At 42.3% G+C, this 23,400-nt stretch overlaps 1 protein-coding gene across 4 annotated transcripts in view; it reads left to right on the top strand.

Annotated features, from left to right (window-relative positions):
• The window catches only part of LOC140198938 (uncharacterized), a 126,611-nt gene that overhangs the window by 20,656 nt on the left and 82,555 nt on the right, over window positions 1-23,400 (top strand). For 3 of the 4 annotated variants that reach the window (XM_072260222.1, XM_072260221.1, XM_072260224.1), the window contains exons 2-5: window positions 15,099-15,171; window positions 17,066-17,114; window positions 19,860-19,894; window positions 20,698-20,747. In XM_072260222.1, the coding sequence (XP_072116323.1) occupies window positions 17,082-17,114; window positions 19,860-19,894; window positions 20,698-20,747 (118 nt within the window). In that variant the 5' untranslated portion in view covers window positions 15,099-15,171; window positions 17,066-17,081. Of the gene's footprint in view, window positions 1-15,098; window positions 15,172-17,065; window positions 17,115-19,859; window positions 19,895-20,697; window positions 20,748-23,400 lie in introns of those variants that run through there. The other variant, XM_072260223.1, reaches the window with a different exon arrangement.

Here is a 23,400-nt window from a genome sequence, read left to right on the forward strand (position 1 = left end):
TGGCATGGACTAGATGGACCAAAGATTCTGTTTCTGTGCTGTACTTCTCTATGACTCTGTAAGTTAAGAAGTTCTCCCAACTGGTAATTGAGATGACATGGATGATTGCTTTTAGTGCTGGTTCCCAATTTTATCTTCTCCTTGGGCTGCTGTTTGTCGTCAAGGTTTGAAACACCTTGTCCATGCTGATCATTAAATACCCATTTGCACCAATCCTGCATTTGTTTTATTTTTTCACATTCATATCTTCCCCTTTGGAATGTACCCCTGAACTACACACTAGAGATGAGGTAGAACAGCTCGAGGCCTGGTGCCAGGCAAATAACGTCTTCCTCAAAGTCAACCAGACAAAGTAGATAGTTACCTTCTTCTGGAGAACTCACACCACTCACAGTGGGATGATAATGATGATGACATCAACTCAGACCTGAGAGGCCTGCGTCGGGCATTTTCATGCCTTACAAAGGCGCAGTTTGAAAGACTGTGTGAGGCGCAACTCCTCGCACAGACATTTTGCAGTATTATTTTACGAGGCCGAGTTGTAAGCTCGACATCAACCTGATGCAGATGGAGAGCGTGCACAGAGGTAGTCTGTCACTGGATCGAACTCGGGAACCTCCGTTCTCGAGCCCGGCGCTGAAGTCACTGTGCCACCAGCCGACCAAGTGGGAGAGTAGAGGAAAATGCAGGCAGCTTCAAAACTCCTGGGCGTGCACATCATGCACAATCTCTCATGATCCCAGAAGACATCCTACACAGTCAACAAAAGCTCACCAAAGCCCCCACTTTATGAGGTAGCTGAAGAGAGCTGGACTACGTACATCCATGAGAATCAGGTTTATTATCACCGGCATGTGATGTGAAATTTGTTAACTTAGCAGCAGCAGTTCAATGCAATACATAATCTAGCAGAGAGGGAAAAATAATAATAATAGATAAAATGAAGCAATAAATAAACAAGTAAATCAATTACATATACTGAATAGATCATTAAAAATGTGCAAAAACAGAAATACTGTATGTTAAAAAAAGCTTCAAAATCCATTTAGGAATCAGATGGCAGAGGGGAAGAAGCTGTTCCTGAATCGCTGAGTGTGCGCCTTCAGGCTTCTATATCTCCTACCTGATAGTAACAGTGAGAAAAGGGCATGCCCTGGGTGCTGGAGGTTTTTAATCATGGACGCTGCCTTTCTGTGACACCGCTCTCTAAAGATGTCCTGGGTACTTTATAGACTAGTGCCCAAGATGGAGCTGACTAGATTTACAACCCTCTGCAGCTTCTTTCGGTCCTGTGCAGTAGTCCCTCCATACCAGACAGTGATGCAGCCTGTCAGAATGCTCTCCACGGTACAGCTACAGAAGTTTTTGAGTGTATTTGTTGACATGCGAAATGGCTTCAGACTCCTGATAAAGTACAGCTGCTGTCTTGCCTTCTTTACTACTACATCAATATGTTGGGACCAGGTTAGATCTCAGAGATCTTGACACCCAGAAACTTGAAGCTGCTCACTCTCTCCACGTCTGATCCCTCTATGAGGATTGGTATGTGTTCCTTCATCTTACCCTTCCTGAAGTCCACAATCAGTTCTTTTGTCTTATTGACATTGAGTGCCAGGTTGTTCCTGTGGCACCATTCCACGAGTTGGCATATCTCACTCTTGTGTGCCCTCTCGTTACCACCTGGGATTCTACCAACAATGGCTGTATCGTCAGCAAATTTGTAGATGGTATTTGAGTTAAGCCTAGCCACACAGTCATGTGAATACAGAGAGTAGAGCAGTGGGCTAAGCACACACCCCTGAGGTGCGCCAGTGTTAATCATCAGTGAAGAGTATATTTTATCACCAATCCACACAGACTGTGGTCTTCCAGTTAGGAAGTCGAGGATCCAATTACAGAGGGAGGTACAGAGGCCTGGGTTCTGCAACTTCTCAATCAGAATTGTGGAAACGATGGTATTAAATGCTGAGCTATAGTCGATGATCAACATCCAGACATAGGTGTTTGTGTTGTCTAGGTGGCCGTGTGAAAAGCCATGGAGATTGCTTCTGCTGTTGACCTATTGTGACGATAGCAGACTCCATGGGCCTAATTGGCCTAATTCTGCTCCTATATCTTATGGCCCTTTTCCAGATGCTAGTAGAGAGCATCCTGACATGCTACATTACTGCATGATACGAAAACTGCACTGTGGTGGACAGGAAGGCTCTATAACGGGTACTAAAAACAGCCCTATGCACCACCGACACCAGCCTATCCACTCTCAAGGGCGTATATACAGAAAAGTGCTGGAAACAGACCGGTAACATCATGAAAGACCCACCCACACTGCTCATGATTTGTTTGTCCCACTCCCAGCAGGGAGGAGGCTATGTAGCATCTACACCAGGACCACCAGACTCCAAAAAAAGTTATTTTCCTCAACTAGAGGCTGATCAACTCCTCCACCCACTAACCCCCCCCCCCACCCCAACCACCACTACGCCATCATTTCCTGTCAGTCACCTTATGTACCTAGCATCGCTTCATGGACATATAACCCATCTATGAATTTATATTTATTGTGTTTCTTTATCTTATGGTTATTTTTTATGCTGCATTGTCTCCTTTACACTTTTGTAATGGAAATGACATTAAGCAATCTTGAATCTTGATCTAGTGCAATCTACAATGTGTAATTAACATCTCAACTTGCAGATCTTTGGGACATGGGAGGAAATCTGTGCAGTCACAATGCGAAGATGCATACAGACTGCAGATCAGGATTCAATCTAGGGTATGCTTCCGGCATCAACCTAGCATGGCCACTTCTTACTAACCCATCATAGGAATGTGGAAGAAAACCCAGGCAGTCACGAGAAGAACATGCAAACTCCTTACAGTGGCGTGAATTGAACTCAGGTCGCTGGTGTTGTAAAGCATTATGCTAATTGTTATGTTATGATGCCTCCCCTTTGTTAGCAAACAAAAACTAAATGCTGGAGGGACTAATTGGGTTCAGCAGCATCTGTGGAGGCAAAGAGGTAGTCAGCATTTCAGGTAGAAACCTTGCATTCAGATCAAGAGTGTAGAGGGAAGACAGTATAAAGAATGGAGTGGAGGCTAACAGGTGGTATGTGGAACTAGGTGAGGAGATGGTTGATGGTGGCAGACAGAGCCATGTAGGAGAGGAGAGAGTGTTGAGAAGGAGGATGGAAAGTAACAGGTGTAAACAGATCAAAAAAAAAATTAGGTAGCTGTAATCAGGTTGGGGCTAGATGGGAATGGTGAACCAGGGGAGAAGAAACCCAGTAGAAGGACTTGATAAAATCAGATGTAAACATAAATGTGCCCCACGAAATCATTCAGAGTCTTCCTTAACCAGAAGCCCTGGATGAACCATGTGATTGGCAATCTGCTGGAGGCTGAAATAGGAAGCATTCAGGTCTGGTGACCAAGTTAAATACAAGAGATACAGGTACGATCTCCTGAAAGCCATCTCACATGTGAGGTGGCAGTTCTGGACCAAACTTGAATCACTGAAGGAATGCTCAATACAACGCTTCTGGTAAGATGGCGGCGCATGTGAATGCAGCAGCCTCACAGGGGCCAACCAAGAGTGCTTTTCTCTTTGTAAAATTTGTTTTTTTACAATCCGAAGACAATTCTACTCCAAGAACATAAGGTACTGCAGGGCTACTCCATTAGTGAGCTGTTCGTGGATCAGAAAAGCTGGACTGGTGTTGGGGGCATAGCTGGCTGAGATGTTGGTGAAGGAGCTAGCCAGGGTGTCAGAAAGGGCCGGCTGTGATGTTGAAGAAGGATACAGTTGGGATATCAGGAAAGAAGACAGTCGGGATGTCGGAGGAGCTGACCTGGCTGCAGATCGTGTTGGGGCCTGCTACTTGGAAGCATCGGAGTTGGTGCAGTATAACTGTGGGAGATTGTCTTGGGCATTTCAATTACAATTACAAGGCTCTGTTAGACGGTGATAATGTAAGTTGCCGCAGTCCTTTACCCTTATCTGGTGTTGAGACAGTTGTCATGAGAGCTGTGTAGCTTCAGTTGTAGCATGAACTAGGCCTCAAGTCTTGGGCTTAATACCTGTTGCAGACCAGGTGAGGACGTGGAAGTGTACTGTCCACGCTGGGCTGGAGCCTGGCCTCTCTTGTTGCTGCTGCCCTTCTGTGTTCAAGCAGTGCAATGATAGACTGGATTGAGTGCGTCTGTACACTGCCAGGGGATTGTACCATCGATTGTCGAACATTGTTGCTCAGGTTCTTAGATATATATATGTTTGTTTTCGAGTGAATATGTTTCTTTGCTCATTATTTTGAATTATGTTACTCACTGTTTTTGAATGTTATTCATTATTTTGAAATTTGCTTCCTATTTTGTATGTTTTGCACCTTGGCCACAGAGGAACACTTTCATTCAGCTGTATCTGTGTATGGTTTGAATGATAATTAAACTTGATTTGATTCTGATTTTGACCTGTGGCAGGGGTTGTATTCTATCACCTACTATAGAACGAAAACAGGTGACATAGGTAACAACAAGGCTTCACTCCCAGATTGGCTCAGTACCTTTTATGCTTGCTTTGATAATCAAAACATGGAGGCATCTTGACAAAATCACTGTGATGTTTGTCTTCCGGGGGGTGCTCATGGAGTGAGCTGTACTTTGGCATTGCTCCATTCCCTTTATCTTTTCTACTTATACCTACACTAAACGATTTATACTACAAATACATCTTTGAACTTCGACTTTTACTTACTGAAAATGCATACCAGAGGATGAGAAGTTAAAAACGGAAAGGGCTCCGGCAGGAATGGAAAAAAAGATGGTGATCCTGAAGCATCGAAGAAGGCTCCACTAACCGTTGAAGCAATGAAGAAACTTCTAGAGGATACAATTAATCAAAGACTCACCATAATTGAAGGAGTGGTGAAGGTAACTCAAGATGGTACTAAATCGTTCAAACGTGAAATCGATCAACAACAAATTAGAATCCCAGAACTAGACGAAGATGGCCGCAAAAGGGATTGAAAAATTGAAGCTCTTGAAAAAAGTTTAACTTCGGTAACTCAGCAGTTGGAGCGTTATAAAGTCAAGACTATTGACCTTGAAAATTGCTCTCGACGACAGAATCTGCGAATAATTGGTTTTCCTGAAGATGTTGAGAGAGGAGATCCTACTGAATACTTTTCTAAATTGTTAGTGGATGTTTTTGGTTCAGATATATTGGAGGAACCCCCACTGTTAGACCGTGCACACCATTCTTTACGTTTTAAACTGGCGAAACAAGCCAGACCGAGGCCAGTCATCATTCGGTTTCAGTATGTTCATGTTAAGGAACAAGTGATTCGAGCTGCTCGGCAGAAAGGCATGTTTGAGTTTCAAAGTTTTAAATTTCAAATTAGAACCTTAGAACCATAGAACCATAGAAACTACAGCACAGAAACAGGCCTTTTGGCCCTTCTTGGCTGTGCCGAACCATTTTCTGCCTAGTCCCACTGACCTGCACACGGACCATATCCCTCCATACACCTCCCATCCATGTATCTGTCCAATTTATTCTTAAATGTTAAAAAAGAACCCGCATTTACCACCTCGTCTGGCAGCTCATTCCATACTCCTACCACTCTCTGTGTGAAGAAGCCCCCCCAATGTTCCCTTTAAACTTTTCCCCCCTCACCCTTAACCCATGTCCTCTGGTTTTTTTCTCCCCTTGCCTCAGTGGAAAAAGCCTGCTTGCATTCACTCTATCTATACCCATCATAATTTTATATACCTCTATCAAATCTCCCCTCATTCTTCTACGCTCCAGGGGAATAAAGTCCTAACCTATTCAACCTTTCTCTGTATCTGAGTTTCTCAAGTCCTGGCAACATCCTTGTAAACCTTCTCTGCACTCTTTCAACCTTATTTATATCCTTCCTGTAATTTGGTGACCAAAACTGAACACAATACTCCAGATTCGGCCTCACCAATGCCTTATACAACCTCATCATAACATTCCAGCTCTTATACTCAATACTTCAATTAATAAAGGCCAACGTACCAAAAGCTCTCTTTATGACCCTATCTACCTGACGACACTTTTAGGGAGCTTTGTATCTGTATTCCCAGATCCCTCTGTTCCACTGCACTCCTCAGTGCCTTACCATTAACCCTGTATGTTCTACGTTGGTTTGTCCTTCCAACATGCAATACCTCACACTTGTCAGTATTAAACTCCATCTGCCATTTTTCAGCCCATTTTTCCAGCTGGTCCAAGTCCCTCTGCAGGCTCTGAAAACCTTCCTCACTGTCTACTACACCTCCAATCTTTGTATCATCAGCAAACTTGCTGATCCAATTTACCACATTATCATCCAGATCATTGATATATATGACAAATAACAATGGACCCAGCACTGATCCCTGTGGCACACCACTAGTCACAGGCCTCCACTCAGAGAAGCAATTCTCTACCACCACTCTCTGGCTTCTTCCATCGAGCCAATGTCTAATCCAATTTACCACCTCTCCATGTATACCTAGCGACTGAATTTTCCTAACTAACCTCCCATGCGGGACCTTGTCAAAGGCCTAACTGAAGTCCATGTAGACAATATCCACTGCCTCACCCTTCATCCACTTTCCTGGTAACCTCCTCGAAAAACTCCAACAGATTGGTCAAACATGACCTACCACGCACAAAGCCATGTTGACTCTCCCTAATAAGCCCCTGTCTATCCAAATGCTTGTAGATTCTGTCTCTTAGTACTCCCTCCAATAATTTACCTACTACTGATGTTAAACTCACCGGCCTATAATTTCCCGGATTACTTTTCGATCCTTTTTTAAACAACGGAACAACATGAGCCATTCTCCAATCCTCTGGCACTTCACCCGTAGACAGCGACATTTTAAATATTTCTGCCAGGGCCCCCGCAATTTCAACACTAGTCTCCTTCAAGGTCCGAGGGAACTGTCAGGTCCCGGGGATTTATCCACTTTAATTTTCCTCAAGACAGCAAGCACCTCCTCCTTTTCAATCTGTACAGTTTCCATGGTCTCACTACTTGATTCCCTCAATTCCATAGATTTCATGCCAGCTTCCTTAGTAAATACAGATGCAAAAAGCCTATTTAAGATCTCCCCCATTTGCTTTGGTTCCGCACAAAGCCGACCACTCTGATCTTCAAGAGGACCAATTTTATCCCTTACAATCCTTTTGCTCTTAATATACTTGTAAAAGCTCTTTGGATTATCCTTCACTTTGACTGCCAAGGCAACCTCATGTCTTCTTTTAGCCCTCCTGATTTCTTTCTTAAGTATTTTCTTGCACTTCTTATACTCCTCAAGCACCTGATTTATCCCCTGTTTCCTATACATTTCATACAACTCCCTCTTCTTCTTTATCAGAGTTGCAATATCCCTTGAGAACCAAGGTTCCTTATTCCTATTCAATTTGCCTTTAATCCTGACAGGAACATACAAACTCTGCACTCTCAAAATTTCCCCTTTGAAGGCTTCCCACCTACCAATCACATCTTTGCCAGAGAACAGCCTGTCCCAATCCACGCTTTTTAGATCCTTTCTCATTTCTTCAAATTTGGCCTTCTTCCAGTTCAGAACCTCAACCCTAGGACCAGATCTATCCTTGTCCATGATCAAATTGAAACTAATGGTGTTATGATCACTGGAACCAAAGTGCTCCCCTACACAGACTTCTGTCACTTGCCCTAATTCATTACCTAACAGGAGATCCAATATTGCATCCCGTCTAGTTGGTCCCTCTATATATTGATTTAGAAAACTTTCCTGAACACATTTTACAAACTCTAAACCATCTAGACCCCTAACAGTATGGGAGTCCCAATCAATGTATGGAAAATTAAAATCCCCTACCACCACAACTTTATGTTTCCTGCAGTTGCCTGCTATCTCTCTGCAGATTTGCTCTTCCAAGTCTCGTTGACTATTGGCTGGTCTGTAATACAATCCCACTAATGTGGCCATACCTTTCCTGTTTCTCAGCTCCACCCATAAGGACTCAGTAGACAAGCCCTCTAATCTGTCCTGCCTGAACACTGCTGTAATATTTTCCCTAACAAGCAAGGCTACTCCCCCACCTTTCATTCCTCTGCCTCGATCACATCTGAAACATCGGAACCCTGGAATATTAAGCTGCCAGTCCTGCCCCTCCTGTAGCCAAGTTTCACTAATTGCTACAACATCATAATTCCACGTGTCAATCCACGCCCTCAACTCATCCGCCTTCCCCGCAATACTCCTAGTATTGAAATATATACACCTTGTTGAGGATTTCAGCCAAGAAGTATTGAAAGAACGGATGGCTTTTAAACCACAGATGTCAGAATTTTATCGTCAGGGTTATAAAATAGCGTTACTGACAACTCTCGTCGTTTGTTTAAAACTCCGACTGAAGCTCAAAGTTTTCTCGACAATTTGTCTTCCTCTGCTGAAGACTAATTAATGCACTGTTTTTTCTTTTCTTTGATCTGTTTTTCATTTCCTTTTTTTAAAAAAAGTTAATATTTAGTTTATAGAATTAGAATTTTATATTCTGAGGGTTTTTGCCTTGATCTCGTAGTGTAGATACGTTTTACATTCTTAAATGATAGTACGCTTTTTTGTTAGTGATTTTGTATATCTCACTTTTAATATTTTTTTCCTCGAGAGCTATTTAGTTACAGTTTTAGTGTTTGTTTTCCTTTTTCTCAAAATGTTACTGGAGAAGTATTATATTTTAAGATGGTGGATTGCTTTCTCCTTCTTCCTAGAATTCTCTCTTCTTCTTGCGTCACTTCCAATCATTTATATACGAAGAACTAATAATATGAAAGCATCCTAATGGAGGGTGAACCAACAGAAAGCATCCTAATGGAGGGTGAATTCACAGAAAGCATCTGGCCCATTGGAAAAACCTGACCAAGTACTAAGGGCTCAGGCGGAAACGGGCGAGGCGAGGGAGGTTTGGCATTCATTTTCTGTTTTTATTTGAGGAGAGGGGCAGTATGAGTGTGAGGGCAGTTTGCTGTTCTCGGTGTCGGATGTGGGAGGCCCTGGAGTCTCCAAGTCTCCCGGACGTCTACATCTGTGCCAAGCGCATCGAGATGCAGCTCCTAAGGGACGGTGTTACGGAACTGGAGCTGCAGCTCGATGACCTTCGTCTGGTCAGGGAGAGTGAGGAGTTGATAGAGAGGAGTTGCAGGCAGGTGGTCACGCTGGGGCCACGGGAGGCAGACAAGTGGGTCACGGTTAGGAGGGGGAAGGGGAAGAGTCAGGTAATAGGGAGTACCCCGGTGGCTGTACCCCTTAACAATAGGTACTCCTGTTTGAGTACTGTTGGGGGGGACAGCTTACCCGGGGGAAGCGACAGTGGCCATGTCTCCGGCACAGAGTCTGGCCCTGTAGCTCAGAAGGGTAGGGCAAGGAAGAGGAGGGCAGTTGTGATAGGGGACTCGATAGTAAGGGGGTCAGATAGGCGATTCTGTGGACGCAGTCCAGAGACCCGGATGGTAGTCTGCCTCCCTGGTGCCAGGGTCTGGGATATTTCTGATCGTGTCCAAGATATCCTGAAGTGGGAGGGTGAGGAGCCAGAGGTCGTGGTATATATAGGTACCAATGACATAGGTAGGAAAAGGGATGAGGTCCTGAAAGGAGAATATAGGGAGCTAGGAAGGGAGTTGAGAAAAAGGACCGCAAAGGTAGTAATCTCGGGATTACTGCCTGTGCCACGCGACAGTGAGAGTAGGAATGCGATGAAGTGGAGGATAAATGCGTAGCTGAGGGATTGGAGCAGGGGGCAGGGATTCAAGTTTTTGGATCATTGGGACCTCTTTTGGCGCAGGCGTGACCTGTACAAAAAGGACGGGTTACACTTGAATCCTAGGGGGACCAATATCCTGGCAGGGAGATTAGCGAGGGCTACTGAGGTGACTTTAAACTAGAATGGTTGGGGGGTGGGAATCAAATTAAAGAGGCTAGCCGTGAGGAGGTTAGTTCACAACAGGGGGATGGGAACCAGTGCAGAGAGACAGGGGGGTGTAAAGTGAGGGTAGAAGCAAAAAGTACTAAGGAGAAGAGTAAAAGTGGCAGGCCAACAAATCCAGGGCAAGCATTAAAAAGGGCCACTTTTCAACATAATTGTATAAGGGCTAAGAGAGTTGTAAAAGAGCGCCTGAAGGCTTTGTGTGTCAATGCAAAGAGCATTCGTAATAAGGTGGATGAATTGAAAGTGCAGATTGTTATTAATGATTATGATATAGTTGGGATCACAGAGACATGGCTCCAGGGTGACCAGGGATGGGAGCTCAACGTTCAGGGATATTCAATATTCAGGAGGGATAGACATGAAGGAAGGGGAGGTGGGGTGGCGTTGCTGGTTAAAGAAGAGATTAACGCAATAGAAAGGAAGGACATAAGCCGGGAAGATGTGGAATCGATATGGGTAGAGCTGCGTAACACTAAGGGGCAGAAGACGCTGGTGGGAGTTGTGTACAGGCCACCTAACAGTAGTAGTGAGGTCGGAGATGGTACTAAACAGGAAATTAGAAATGTGTGCCATAAAGGAATGGCAGTTATAATGGGTGACTTCAATATACATGTAGATTGGGTGAACCAAATTGGTAAAGGTGCTGAGGAAGAGGATTTCTTGGAATGTATGCGGGATGGTTTTTTGAACCAACATGTCAAGGAACCAACTAGAGAGCAGGCTATTCTGGACTGGGTTTTGAGCAATGAGGAAGGGTTAATTAGCAATCTTGTCGTGAGAGGCCCCTTGGGTAAGAGTGACCATAATATGGTGGAATTCTTCATTAAGATGGAGAGTGACATAGTTAATTCAGAAACAAAGGTTCTGAACTTAAAGAGGGGTAACTTTGAAGGTATGAGACGTGAATTAGCTAAGATAGACTGGCAAATGACACTTAAAGGATTGATGGTGGATATGCAATGGCAAGCATTTAAAGGTTGCATGGATGAACTACAACAATTGTTCATCCCAGTTTGGCAAAAGAATAAATCAAGGAAGATAGTGCACCCGTGGCTGACAAGAGAAATTAGGGATAGTATCAATTCCAAAGAAGAAACATACCAATTAGCCAGAGAAAGTGGCTCACCTGAGGACTGGGAGAAATTCAGAGTTCAGCAGAGGAGGACAAAGGGCTTAATTAGGAAGGGGAAAAAAGATTATGAGAGAAAACTGGCAGGGAACATAAAAACTGACTGTAAAAGCTTTTTATAGGTATGTAAAAAGGAAAAGACTGGTAAAGACAAATGTAGGTCCCCTGCAGACAGAAACGGGTGAATTGATTATGGGGAGCAAGGACATGGCAGACCAATTGAATAATTACTTTGGTTCTGTCTTCACTAAGGAGGACATAAATAATCTTCCAGAAATAGTAGTGGACAGAGGGTCCAGTGAGATGGAGGAACTGAGCGAAATACTTGTTTAGTAGGGAAGTGGTGTTAGGTAAATTGAAGGGATTGAAGACAGATAAATCCCCAAGGCCAGGTGGTCTGCATCCTAGAGTGCTTAAGGAAGTAGCCCAAGAAATAGTGGATGCATTAGTGATAATTTTTCAAAACTCGTTAGATTCTGGACTAGTTCCTGAGGATTGGAGGGTGGCTAATGTAACCCCACTTTTTAAAAAAGGAGGAAGAGAGAAACCGAGGAATTATAGACCGGTTAGCCTAACGTCGGTGGTGGGGAAACTGCTGGAGTCAGTTATCAAAGATGTGATAACAGCACATTTGGAAAGCGGTGAAATTATCGGACAAAGTCAACATGGATTTGTGAAAGGAAAATCATGTCTGACGAATCTCATTGAATTTTTTGAGGATGTAACTAGTAGAATGGATAGGGGAGAACCAGTGGATGTGGTATATTTGGATTTTCAAAAGGCTTTTGACAAGGTCCCACACAGGAGATTAGTGTGCAAACTTAAAGCACATGGTATTGGGGGTAAGGTATTGATGTGGATGGAGAATTGGTTAGCAGACAGGAAGCAAAGAGTGGGAATAAACGGGACCTTATCAGAATGGCGGGCGGTGACTAGTGGGGTACCGCAAGGCTCAGTGCTGGGACCCCAGTTGTTTACAATATAAATGACTTGGATGAGGGAATTAAATGCAGCATCTCCAAGTTTGCGGATGACACGAAGCTGGGTGGCAGTGTTCAGCTGTGAGGAGGATGCTAAGAGGATGCAGAGTGACTTGGATATGTTGGGTGAGTGGGCAAATTCATGGCAGATGCAATTTAATGTGGATAAATGTGAAGTTATCCACTTTAGTGGCAAAAATAGGAAAACAGATTATTATCTGAATGGTGGCCGATTAGGAAAAGGGAAGGTGCAACGAGACCTGGGTGTCATTATACACCAGTCATTGAAAGTGGGCATGCAGGTACAGCAGGCGGCGAAAAAGGCGAATGGTATGCTGGCATTTATAGCGAGAGGATTCGAGTACAGGAGCAGGGAGGTACTACTGCAGTTGTACATGGCCTTGGTGAGACCACACCTGGAGTATTGTGTGCAGTTTTGGTCCCCTAATCTGAGGGAAGACATCCTTGCCATAGAGGGAGTACAAAGAAGGTTCACCAGATTGATTCCTGGGATGGCAGGACTTTCATATGAAGAAAGACTGGATGAACTGGGCTTGTACTCGTTGGAATTTAGAAGATTGAGGGGGGATCTGATTGAAACGTATAAAATCCTAAAGGGATTGGACAGGCTAGATGCAGGAAGATTGTTCCCGATGTTGGGGAAGTCCAGAACAAGGGGTCACAGTTTGAGGATAAAGGGGAAGCCTTTTAGGACCGAGATTAGGAAAAACTTCTTCACTCAGAGAGTGGTGAATCTGTGGAATTCTCTGCCACAGGAAGCAGTTGAGGCCAGTTCATTGGCTATATTTAAGAGGGAGTTAGATATGGCCCTTGTGGCTACGGGGATCAGGGGGTATGGAGGGAAGGCTGGGGCGGGGTTCTGAGTTGGATGATCAGCCATGATCATAATAAATGGCGGTGCAGGCTCGAAGGGCCGAATGGCCTACTCCTGCACCTATTTTCTATGTTTCTATGTTTCTATGTTTAAAGACCTGTGTGAATCTAAAGGCAATAGTGTTGACCAATATCTTTAACCTCTCGCTTTGGCAGTCAAAGGTGCCCCTCTGCTTCAAGCAGGCTTCAAACTAGTGTCTGAGAAGAACGTGGTAAATTGCCTCAATGGCTATCTTCCAGAGGCACTTACATCCACTATAATGAAATGCTTCGAAAGTTTGGCCATGAAACATATCAACTCCTGCCTGAGAAGTGAGGTGGATCCACTCTGATTTTCCTACCGTCACAACAGGTTGACAGTGGATGCTATTTCATTGGTTCTTCACTTAATCCTGGAACATCTGGACAGTGAAGATGCTCTTCATTGACTACAGCTAGGCATTCAATACTATCATCGCTTCAAAACTAATCAATAAGGATCAAGTCTTAGGCCTCAATACCTTCTTGTGCAACTGAATCCTCGATTTCCTCACTTGCAGACTCCAGTCAGTTCAGATTGGAAACATCTCCTCCACATTCACCATCAGCACAGGTACACCACAAGGCTGTGTGCTTTGCCCCCCTGCTCTACTGGCTTTATACTTATGACTGTGAGGCTAAGCACAGCTCCAATGCCATATTTAAGTTTTCTGAATGACACCACTGATGTTGGCTGAATCAAAGGTGGTGATAAATCAACTTATAAGAAGGAGGCTGAAAATCTGGCTGAGTGGTGCCACAACAACAACCTCTCATTCAATGTCAACAAGACCAAGGGGATGATTTTTACTTCAGGAGAAGAAAACCGGAGGTCTATGTGCCAGTCTTCATCGGGGGATCAGAGGTGAAGAGGGTCAGCAACTTTAAATTCGTCAGTGTTTTCATTTCAGGGGATCTGTCGTGGGTCTAGTCCGTAAGTGCCATTATGAAGAAAGCACAGCAGCGCCTCTATTTTCTTAGAAGTTTGCAAAGATTTGGCATATCATCTCAAACTTAGATGAACCTCTACAGATGCGTGGTTGAGAGTACATTGACTGGTTGCATCATGACCTGGTTTGGAAATATCAATGCCCTTGGTGAAAAGTCTGTAAAAAGTACTGGATTTGGCTCAGTCTGTCACAGGTAAAGCCCTCCCCACCATTGAGCTCATCCACACGGAGCGCAATCACAGAGAAGCAGTATCCATCATCAGGACTCCCACCCTCCGGGCCATACTCTTTTCCCAATGCTGCCATCAGGAAGTAGGTACAGGAGCCTCAGGATCTGCACCACCACGATTCTGATCAGTTATTACCCCTCAACCGTAAGGTCTTGAACCAGAGGGGATGACTTCACTCAACTTCACTCGCCCCATCACTGAACTAGACCCACTTTCAAGGACTCTTCATCTCATGCTCTCGATATTTATTGCTTATTTATTAATAATTGTTTTTTCTCTCTCTCTTTTTGTATTTGCACATTTTTCCCCACATTGGTTGTTGTCTGCCATGTTAGGTGTGGTCTTTCATTCTGTCGTGTTTCTTATATTTATCATGATTGCTTGCAAGAAAAGGAATCTAAGGGCTGTATATGGTGACATATATGTACTTTGATAATAAGTTTACTTTGAATTTTGAACAGGATAGGAATATGAGTGATGGATAGATGTAGCCAGCTGGTGGCGGGGCGGGGGGCGGGGGGGCGGTTATAATTCTTGGTAATGGGATGAGGCTGCTTAGGGGAAGGATAGAAAAATTGAATGAAGGAACAGGAACCCTGGGTGGAGTGAGGGAAGTGAGAATGGAACACAGGCTAACTGATCTAAAATAAATATAGCTGGTATCACATTTTAATCATTTTGTTTTTAATTGGAGTAGAAACCGTCATGCAAATCATTTTTGATGAGTTGCATTTTTACACACAAAAGGTGTGAGTAGATTATTTATACAATATAAACTACTTTTCAGGGATTTGATTTCTCATGATCATGTTCATGGAAAGTGTATATTGTTACCTGCATTTAAACCTATAGCTGTCTTCAGTCAGTTATGTTTTGCTATGATATAATATGCATTTTTTATATTTATAGGTGAACCCCACATTACAGTCATCCAAGTCAGTGGAAAGTTGCACCTACAAAATTCATACCTATGTGAAAACTAGTAAGTAAATGTCAACTCACTTCCTGATGCATGTACAGATGATGCAAATCTGCATTACAAAAAATCATGACATGCCCTGTTTTCTGGTAACACCCTCCACCCCACCCCACCCCACCTCACCCGCCCACCCCCAGTGAGATGTAGAAATGTCTATATAAATAAACTGTAAATCTTAAACTACTTGTCAAGGCCCTTGGTAATAGATCTGTCTATTCAATTTGACTAATGGGCACTATAAATAAACTCTTCTCTCTGTGCCCCTCCCCTGAACATTTCCCCAAAAGGGTCTTATTGGCATAAGGAAAGAACACGCTGCATAGTAAGACCAACTTTTGATTGGCTGTGGTTTTGTTTAGCAATTAACTTTTTCAATTTTAATTAGTGATTATGGCACCTGGATATAAGTCAAAATTGCTTTTGGCAAAGATAAATCTATATGACTATTTTATTTGTAGTTCCTGACTTATCTGAATATTTCCCATTACATAATGCTTCAAATCACAAATTAAAAGGCTAAAATTTTTGTCAAACAACGTTTACTTGATCTGATGAGGTTCATTTACCCAAGGTATTTGTATTCTCTTAAGTGCCGCCTGCCTTTCGGACTGTTTCTGTCCAATCATCACATTTTACTACAACTATCCACGGTGACCTAGGAACTGTATGTTTATTGGTGTCTTTGCATGAACAGCTTAAATTCATACTTCAGATTTAGTGTTTATAACAATGGAAATGTTGTGGAATTTAAATATATCTAAAATTAGCTGTTGATATTATTTACGCCTTCTGAAGTATTTTCTTGGCTTTAGCTGTGGACTGAGGAAAAGCTATCTAGTTAAAATTGCCTCTAAATCCAACGCATCATTTTCCGCAACTTCCACTTCTTCAATGGGAACCTACTACTAAACACATTTTTACTTCTCCCCTTCCTGTACTCTCTGTTTTCCGCAGGGATTCCTTCCTCCATGATCCCTTTGTCCATTTGTCCCTTCCCACTAATTTCTCCCCGGCACATATCCCTGCAGGTGACAGAAATGCTATACCTTCCTATTCACTTTCTCCTTCTCCTCCATTCATGCCTTCAAACTGTCCTTTTTGGTGAGGCAACACTTCACCAGTGAATATGTTGGAGTTGTCTATTGTATCCACTGCTCCTGATACAGTGTCCTCTATATTGGTGACACCCGATATAAATTGGAGGACCGCTTTGTTGAGCACCTCCATTCCATCTGCCAAATTTTTAATTTCTATCCCCATTCCAATTCCAACATGTCAGTCCAAAGACCCCTTCTTCTGGCATGATGAGGCTACTCTCAAGGTGGAGGAACAACACCTCATATTCTGTCTAGATTGCCTCCAAACCAAAGGCGTGAACATAGATTTCTCCTTCCAGTATCTTTCTTCTTTTCCCCTTACCCTTCCTCCTCCTGATCTCCATTCTGGCCTCTTACCTCGTCTCCTCACCTGCCTACCACTTTGTCCTGGTGCCCCTCCTTCTTCCCCTTCCCCCATAATCCATTCTCCTCTCCTATCAGGTTCTTTCTTCTCCAGTGCTTTACCTTTTCTACCCACCTGGCTTCACCTATCACCTTCTAGCTTGTCCCCTTTCCCCTCAGCCGCCTTTTTATTCTGTTGTCATCCCTTTTTTTTCAGTCCCAATGAAGGGTCTTGGGCCAAGATGGCAGCTGTTTATTTATTTTCATAAATACTGCTTGACCTGCTGGAGTTCCGATAGTATTTTGTGTGCTTTGTTCTGGATTTACAGCATGTGCTGGATCTCTTGTGTTTAAAAAGAAATAAAATGCCTTTATATTTGTGATAGTTTGATTTCTCAACCATTGGCTGTTTTTCATCATTGCTGTGTTGATTTCTAATAATTAATCACATTTCTTAGGATCTCCATTCTTAGAATGGATGAAAAGAAAAAGTTGGAAAAATCCTCTGTAAGTACATTTTTAAGTATATGGTACATAAGACTTATAGATGAATGTGAAGATCATGAAATAATCTTATTTAGTACTTTCAGCTATCATTTTATTGATGAAGGAACACAAATATAAATTCACCGTGAACCAAGCCAGAACTCAAAATCTAGAAATAATTTCTAGACACACAGGTGACAATGTTAATGTCTGATACATAGCAACTGAAATAGAGTGAAAGTTTGATTCAACTTTGAGAAAGAAAGATTATGGGGATTGATGAAATTAATTATTTGGAGGGTGAGCAAACATCAGTAGATCATTAACACAGGCACAGAAAAGTTGATCTGGGTGGCTTATTTCTGTGTTGTAGATTCTTTATATATAAATAAAAGGAAGGAATTTTAGCCTTAGTAATAAAATAGATATTTCCAGAAGTTTTATTACTTGTTCTTATGTTTCCCATATTTAAATTAATTTTTACAGAAGGTATCTACTTTTGGTGTGAACTATAGCTCATCCAGACTCAGAGCTCGAATCCATTGGCATAACTCTGCCAGTAGACTGATACTCTGTTCTTTTTGGAATTAACCCTAACCCGTTTCATAATATACTTACATTATACCTCTAGCTCTTCACACTGATTGTAATTTCTTATAGAATTAACTCCACTCCGATTATAGAATAATGGTTTAGTTTGTTATTAACTCCAATCTTTCCTGAGGTTGTATTTCATCAAGTTATCTCTCCTTTTCTAACCTGCTTTTAACTATTTTAATTACTCAATAATTGTAAATCAGGATTTCAGCTGCCTAAGCTTTAAGCTGTCAAGTACATGCTCTCACCCCCCCATCCTAACCTATTATGCTGCTCTGCCTCTATTTGAGGCTCACCTGATAACCTAACTGATATGTCATGATATATTTTATGTGGTCATTTAACATGATCATATTAACCAACCATTGACTGAAGTGAACATGATTATGCGTTGACTGAAGACCATTAACAAAAGGTCTGATTCATTTATCAAGAAGAAGTGAAACAGCTTCCCTCTTTACCTATTTGTACCTAATTAAAATGAGGTTGCACTTAATGACGTTAGCATATTTGGGCATTTATTTCAGTCAGAATTGGAAAATTCAGGTTAAGTTTTTGTCATCATCAGATCATTATTTTAATTTAAAAACTCCTAATACTTGAATTTAATTGCAGGAGGTTTGGATTATATTAAATAGGCTTGATGATCAAAAGTCAATCAGTGTAATTCTTGTAATTCTGCCACAGCAGCCACAGACTTTGCAAATAAGAATCCTTTTTCTATTACCCTTTATGTGGAAAAATCATTGTTCTAAACTTTATTCCTAAAACATCTCTAGCTCTCAACAACTCCTTAATTCTTGATTTTGCAACATGAAAGAGTTTTCTTATAAAAAGTATATCAAGCCTTCCTTTCAATTTTTTAAAAATACTCATTAATCAAGTTTGTATATTAACTTTTGTACTGTAGCCATTGGTACAGTAATTGACGACAAGAAATGATTTTTTTCATGTTTTGACTCTTAAATTTATGCAAAATAGACAATTGTGACTTTTCTTCTTTTACTCTGTGGGAAGATAGGTTGGTTCATCATCTTGGAGAAATTAAGGAGGCTAAAATTGGGCAATCCAAAAGAGATGGCTGCAGAGACATTTTACCTCGTTTGATCTTGCAGAAATCACCTAGTTTCTGGAACAGTTCCTTAGATTTAGCTATGAGAACATTTGTACTTTTTTAACTAAAAGAGAAGGGAAAATAGCAAAAGGACTTGCATCAATCATGTAGGTTACAGAGAAATAATATTTAAGAAATAATATAATTAGGTAGAAAATTGTGCTTGGCAAGTCCAGTAATGCTGGGACTATAATCATCTGGGACTATAAAGCTTTTTTTTTTCAAATATTCATTAATTAAGTTTGTATATTTGTTGTTCAAATCTTATTTGATCAGATACCACACAAAATAAGAATTCATAAAATTAATATGAAAGCAGTGCAGGAATAAATGGGTAATTATCTGGTTGATGGACCAACAGGTATACCACGCTGTGGCTTGTCTATTCACAATTAATATTAGTGAGAATGATGAGAAGAATAAAATGTTCCTAATTTTATGTGGGAAAGTGAATGTATTTCTTTATATGTCTGTATAAAGAAATAAATGGGCAGGAAAGTGGCAGAGTATAATCTTGAAAAATATGAGATTATGTACTTTGGTTGAATATGTACTTAGTAGAATAGAACAAGTATACCTCTCGAACAATAAAAAAATAGATGTTACTGTACAATAGTCAGCTATATCAGTTTTTAATGCAGTCCGCTGTAAATCTTTGAAATTCTCTGTCAGAGGGCCGTGAATGCTCAATCAAGGTTCACATCTGTAGAAATCTGTTACAAAGGAAATCCAGTCATATGAAGATCAGGCTGGAAAGAGATTAAGGCATGGGATCAGCCATGAAATTAAATGACAAAGCACACTCAAGTGCCCTGTGGCATATAACAGTTTCTTATGTTATTCCTTAAAAAATCATTATTTGTACTGTGTATCCATGGAAAGGCACAGTCACCCAATCTGTTTGCTAGTTCTGGAAGCCTACATGATGCATTATGTTTTGCAAAATAGTTTTAAAAAGGTTTTTGATGTGACCACTCTCAATGTGAAATACTGTTTATTGATGAAATTGAACCATGTTACATTGCTGTTTAATCACAATGTAAAATTTGTTTCAGATTAATTCCAGTGCACAAAATTCAAGTGATGTGAGGTAAGAAATGCATCTGCAAGAAATAAATAGCAGCCATGCAAGAGGGGGTGTTCAAAGGACTGTGGTTGTAGTGGAGGTTTGAACTTCAGGGTGTATATGGTGACATATCTGTTCTTTGATAACAAGTTACTTTGAATGTTCAATACATGCTTAGACAAACATGCAAAAGCAGTGAATATTTTCATCAAATGATCTCTTACTGTGGGTTTTAACTATAGTGACCTTATTATTTTTTATTCTGTTTGTGCCTATACTCTGCACAATTCTAGTTCCAGGATAGCAGCCAAACAGTTTCAATACTGTCAGTAAATTAAATTTGAATGGGATTCAAGTATCAGTAATAGGACTGTGAAACTACTAGATAGTCTTTTTAATAAAAATCAGTTGGCTGATTTCCTTTAGGATATGAAATCTACCATCTTTGTTGCTTTGGCTCAGATGTGTATCCAAACCCACAGTAATGAGGCTGACACTTAACTTCTATCCTCCTATTAAGCCACTCAATTTTATAAAAAAGCTACTGCAGCTGTTCAAGTAGGCTCATCGCCTTCTCCAGGCAATTGTTAGTGAGCAACAGGTACCGGCTTTGTGGACATTGTCTATATTTCATGAAATTTACAAAAACCGATGGCATTCTTTGATTTATAAAGCATCTAGGCTCTTGGAAGGAAGCAGTACATATATCTTATGGTGCTACAACAATTATATTCATTGTGTAATCGACAGTAGAGATGTGAAGTTCAGAGGTTTAGTCTCTGCAGAGATAATTGGAAAATAAAAATCTTCCTAAATATCTTTTCTAGAACAAAGCAAGCATCAGGTGCAAGCAATGAAGTTTATCATCCTAAGAGAGGTAATAAATCTCTACCAGATTTCTAGATATCCTGTTAAGATTTCAAGTTTCTTTTAACCAAACAGGAATCTCTAATAGTATTTCTGTTTAGCAATCACAAGGATAGCCAATGCCAGGTATGTATCACTGTTTGCTAATGTTATTAGAAAATGATGGTTCAAGCTTTTCTCACTACTTATTCAATGTACTGTCCAATGTAGCATATCTATATACTACTAAAACTCTCAGGCTCTGTCTGTCTGTTTATCACCTCCAATTAGTGGAAACGGTGCATTACAGCGGCACTTTTTTTGGCTAATTCGAATTAAAATGCGCTAACTTACAGAATGCAGGCAAAGTTCAAGGTTATATATTCGTATAAAATTGCTCGTTCGCCAAAAGTCAACAGGCTTGCCTTGAACCGAGACCCATCGGCCATCATGGAAATCGGGACGTGACAGCCCGACGCATGCGCGCGGCCAGCCTCAGAAGCGACACCTTCTGGAGCAAAAGGGCAGGGCAGCTCTATTTCATGGGGTCACATTCTGCTAATCACTATCAGCATGTGCAGGATTGGGACAGATCTAACTGCCACTCATCAATAAGAAATAATTAAATCTTATTGTAATGACGTACTCCGAGACACTCATAAAACCCTTTGCTGCAGTCAAAGGACAGCGGTGAATATATTACGTCCATTTAGGAGAGCGCCAACCACATCATCAAGAATAATCACCATCCTTTGCTGTTAGCGCTTCGTATCTTCTATCCAGCATTAGGGTAAAAAAAAATGGTCAGCCTAATTATGCCGCGTAGAAAGGGAAGGGGGACATTATGGCCAAGAGATGACACCAAACGTCGTCAGGAAACGGCAAGGAGAGGGAGAGATCAGGAATCGGATGAGGCCAGGGCCGCACGACTCCAGAATCAAAGAGTCAGGACAAAAAAAATCAGAGGAGGAGAAGCATGCAAACAACAAACAGCAGAAGAGATGAAGAGACGGGATGAATGGGCTGCACATCTCCAGAATGACAACGAGAGGCACAAGGGTGGCAGAGCAACACTCGCAACACGCTGGAGGAACTCAGCAGGTCGGGCAGCATCCGTGGAAATGATCAGTCAACGTTTCGGGCCGGAACCCTACGTCAGGGCTGAAGAGGGAGGAGGCAGAGGCCCTATAAAGAAGGTGGGGGGAAGGTGGGAAGGAGAAGTCTGGAAGGTTCCAAGTGAAAAACCAGTAAGGAGAAAGATCAACGGGGGGGGGGGGGAGGGGATAGGCAGGAAAGGTGAAGAAGGAATAGGGGAAAGTACATTGGGTAGTAGAAGGAGGCGGAACCATGAGGGAGGTGATAGGCAGCTGGGGGGGGGGGCAGAGTGAAACAGGAATGAGGGAAGGGAGGGGGAGGGAATTACCGGAAGTTGCAGAATTCAATGTTCATGCCCAGGGGCTGGAGACTACCCAGACTGTATATGAGGTGTTGCTCTTGCAACCTGAGTTTAGCCTCATCCTGGCAGTAGAGGAGGCCATGTATGGACATATCTGAATGGGAATGTGAAGTGTAGTTGAAGTGGGTGGCAACTGGGAGATCCTGACTGTTGTCGTGGACAGAGCGGAGATGCTCGATGAAGCAGCCCCCCAATCTGCGTTGGGTTTCACCGGTGTAGAGGAGGCCGCACCAGGAGCACCAGATGCAATAGATGACCCCAACAGACTCACAAGTGAAGTGTTGCCTCATCTGGAAGGACTGTTTGGGGCCCTGAATGGTGGCAAGAGGGGAGGTGTAGGGACAGGTATAGCACTTACGCTTACAGGGATAAGTGCCGGGTGGGAGATCCGTGGGGAGGGACGTGTGGACCAGGCAGTCACGGAGGGACCGATCCCTGCGGAAAGTGGAGAGGGATGGAGAGGGAAAGATATGCTTAGTGGTGGGGTGCTATTGAAGGTGTCAGAAATTGCAGAGGATAATATGCTGGATCCAGAAGCTGGTGGAGTGGTAGATGAGGACAAGGGGAACTCTTGTCCCTGTTGTGGTGACAGGAGGATGGGGTGAGAGCCGAAGTGCGGGAAATGGAGGAGATGTGGGTGAGGGCATCACTGATGACGGCAGAAGGGAAACCATGATCCTGAAAGAAAGAGGACATTTGAGATGTCCTGGATGACAGATAAACCAGAAACGATGCCATCAAAAGTGACCTTCATTAAACTAGGAGGAGCTATATTTGCTTTCTACGTGTCGTTCTTCTTTAATAAACTGAGGTTTACTACTTCAGTTTCCAAAGCAAAGCGATACCAATAGCATTCAGGAAAATTTATTGTTCATTCTGGTCATATCAGACTGCACTACCCTTCTCTCAAAGGGTTCTCCAACGGGTCACTCCGTTGTCTAGTCTAAACTGAGAATATAAATAATGATCGCATTTTTGACTACAGGTGTCCTCCGCTTTTCGAACGTTCGTTTTACGAAACCTCACTGTTACGAAAGACCTACATTAGTTACCTGTTTTCGCTAACAGAAGGTGTTTTCACTGTTACGATAAAAGGCAGCGCGCGCCCCGAGCAGCCAAGCTCCTCCCCCGGAACTGCATTCTCACCAGCATTGCTTAAGCAGGTGCCTGTGAGCAGCCGTTTACAAGATGATTTCTACGGTATCGGAAAAGCCTAAAAGGGGTCGTA

The sequence above is a fragment of the Mobula birostris genome, chromosome 6 (genome assembly GCF_030028105.1).
Source record: "Mobula birostris isolate sMobBir1 chromosome 6, sMobBir1.hap1, whole genome shotgun sequence".
Taxonomy (NCBI): domain Eukaryota; kingdom Metazoa; phylum Chordata; class Chondrichthyes; order Myliobatiformes; family Myliobatidae; genus Mobula; species Mobula birostris.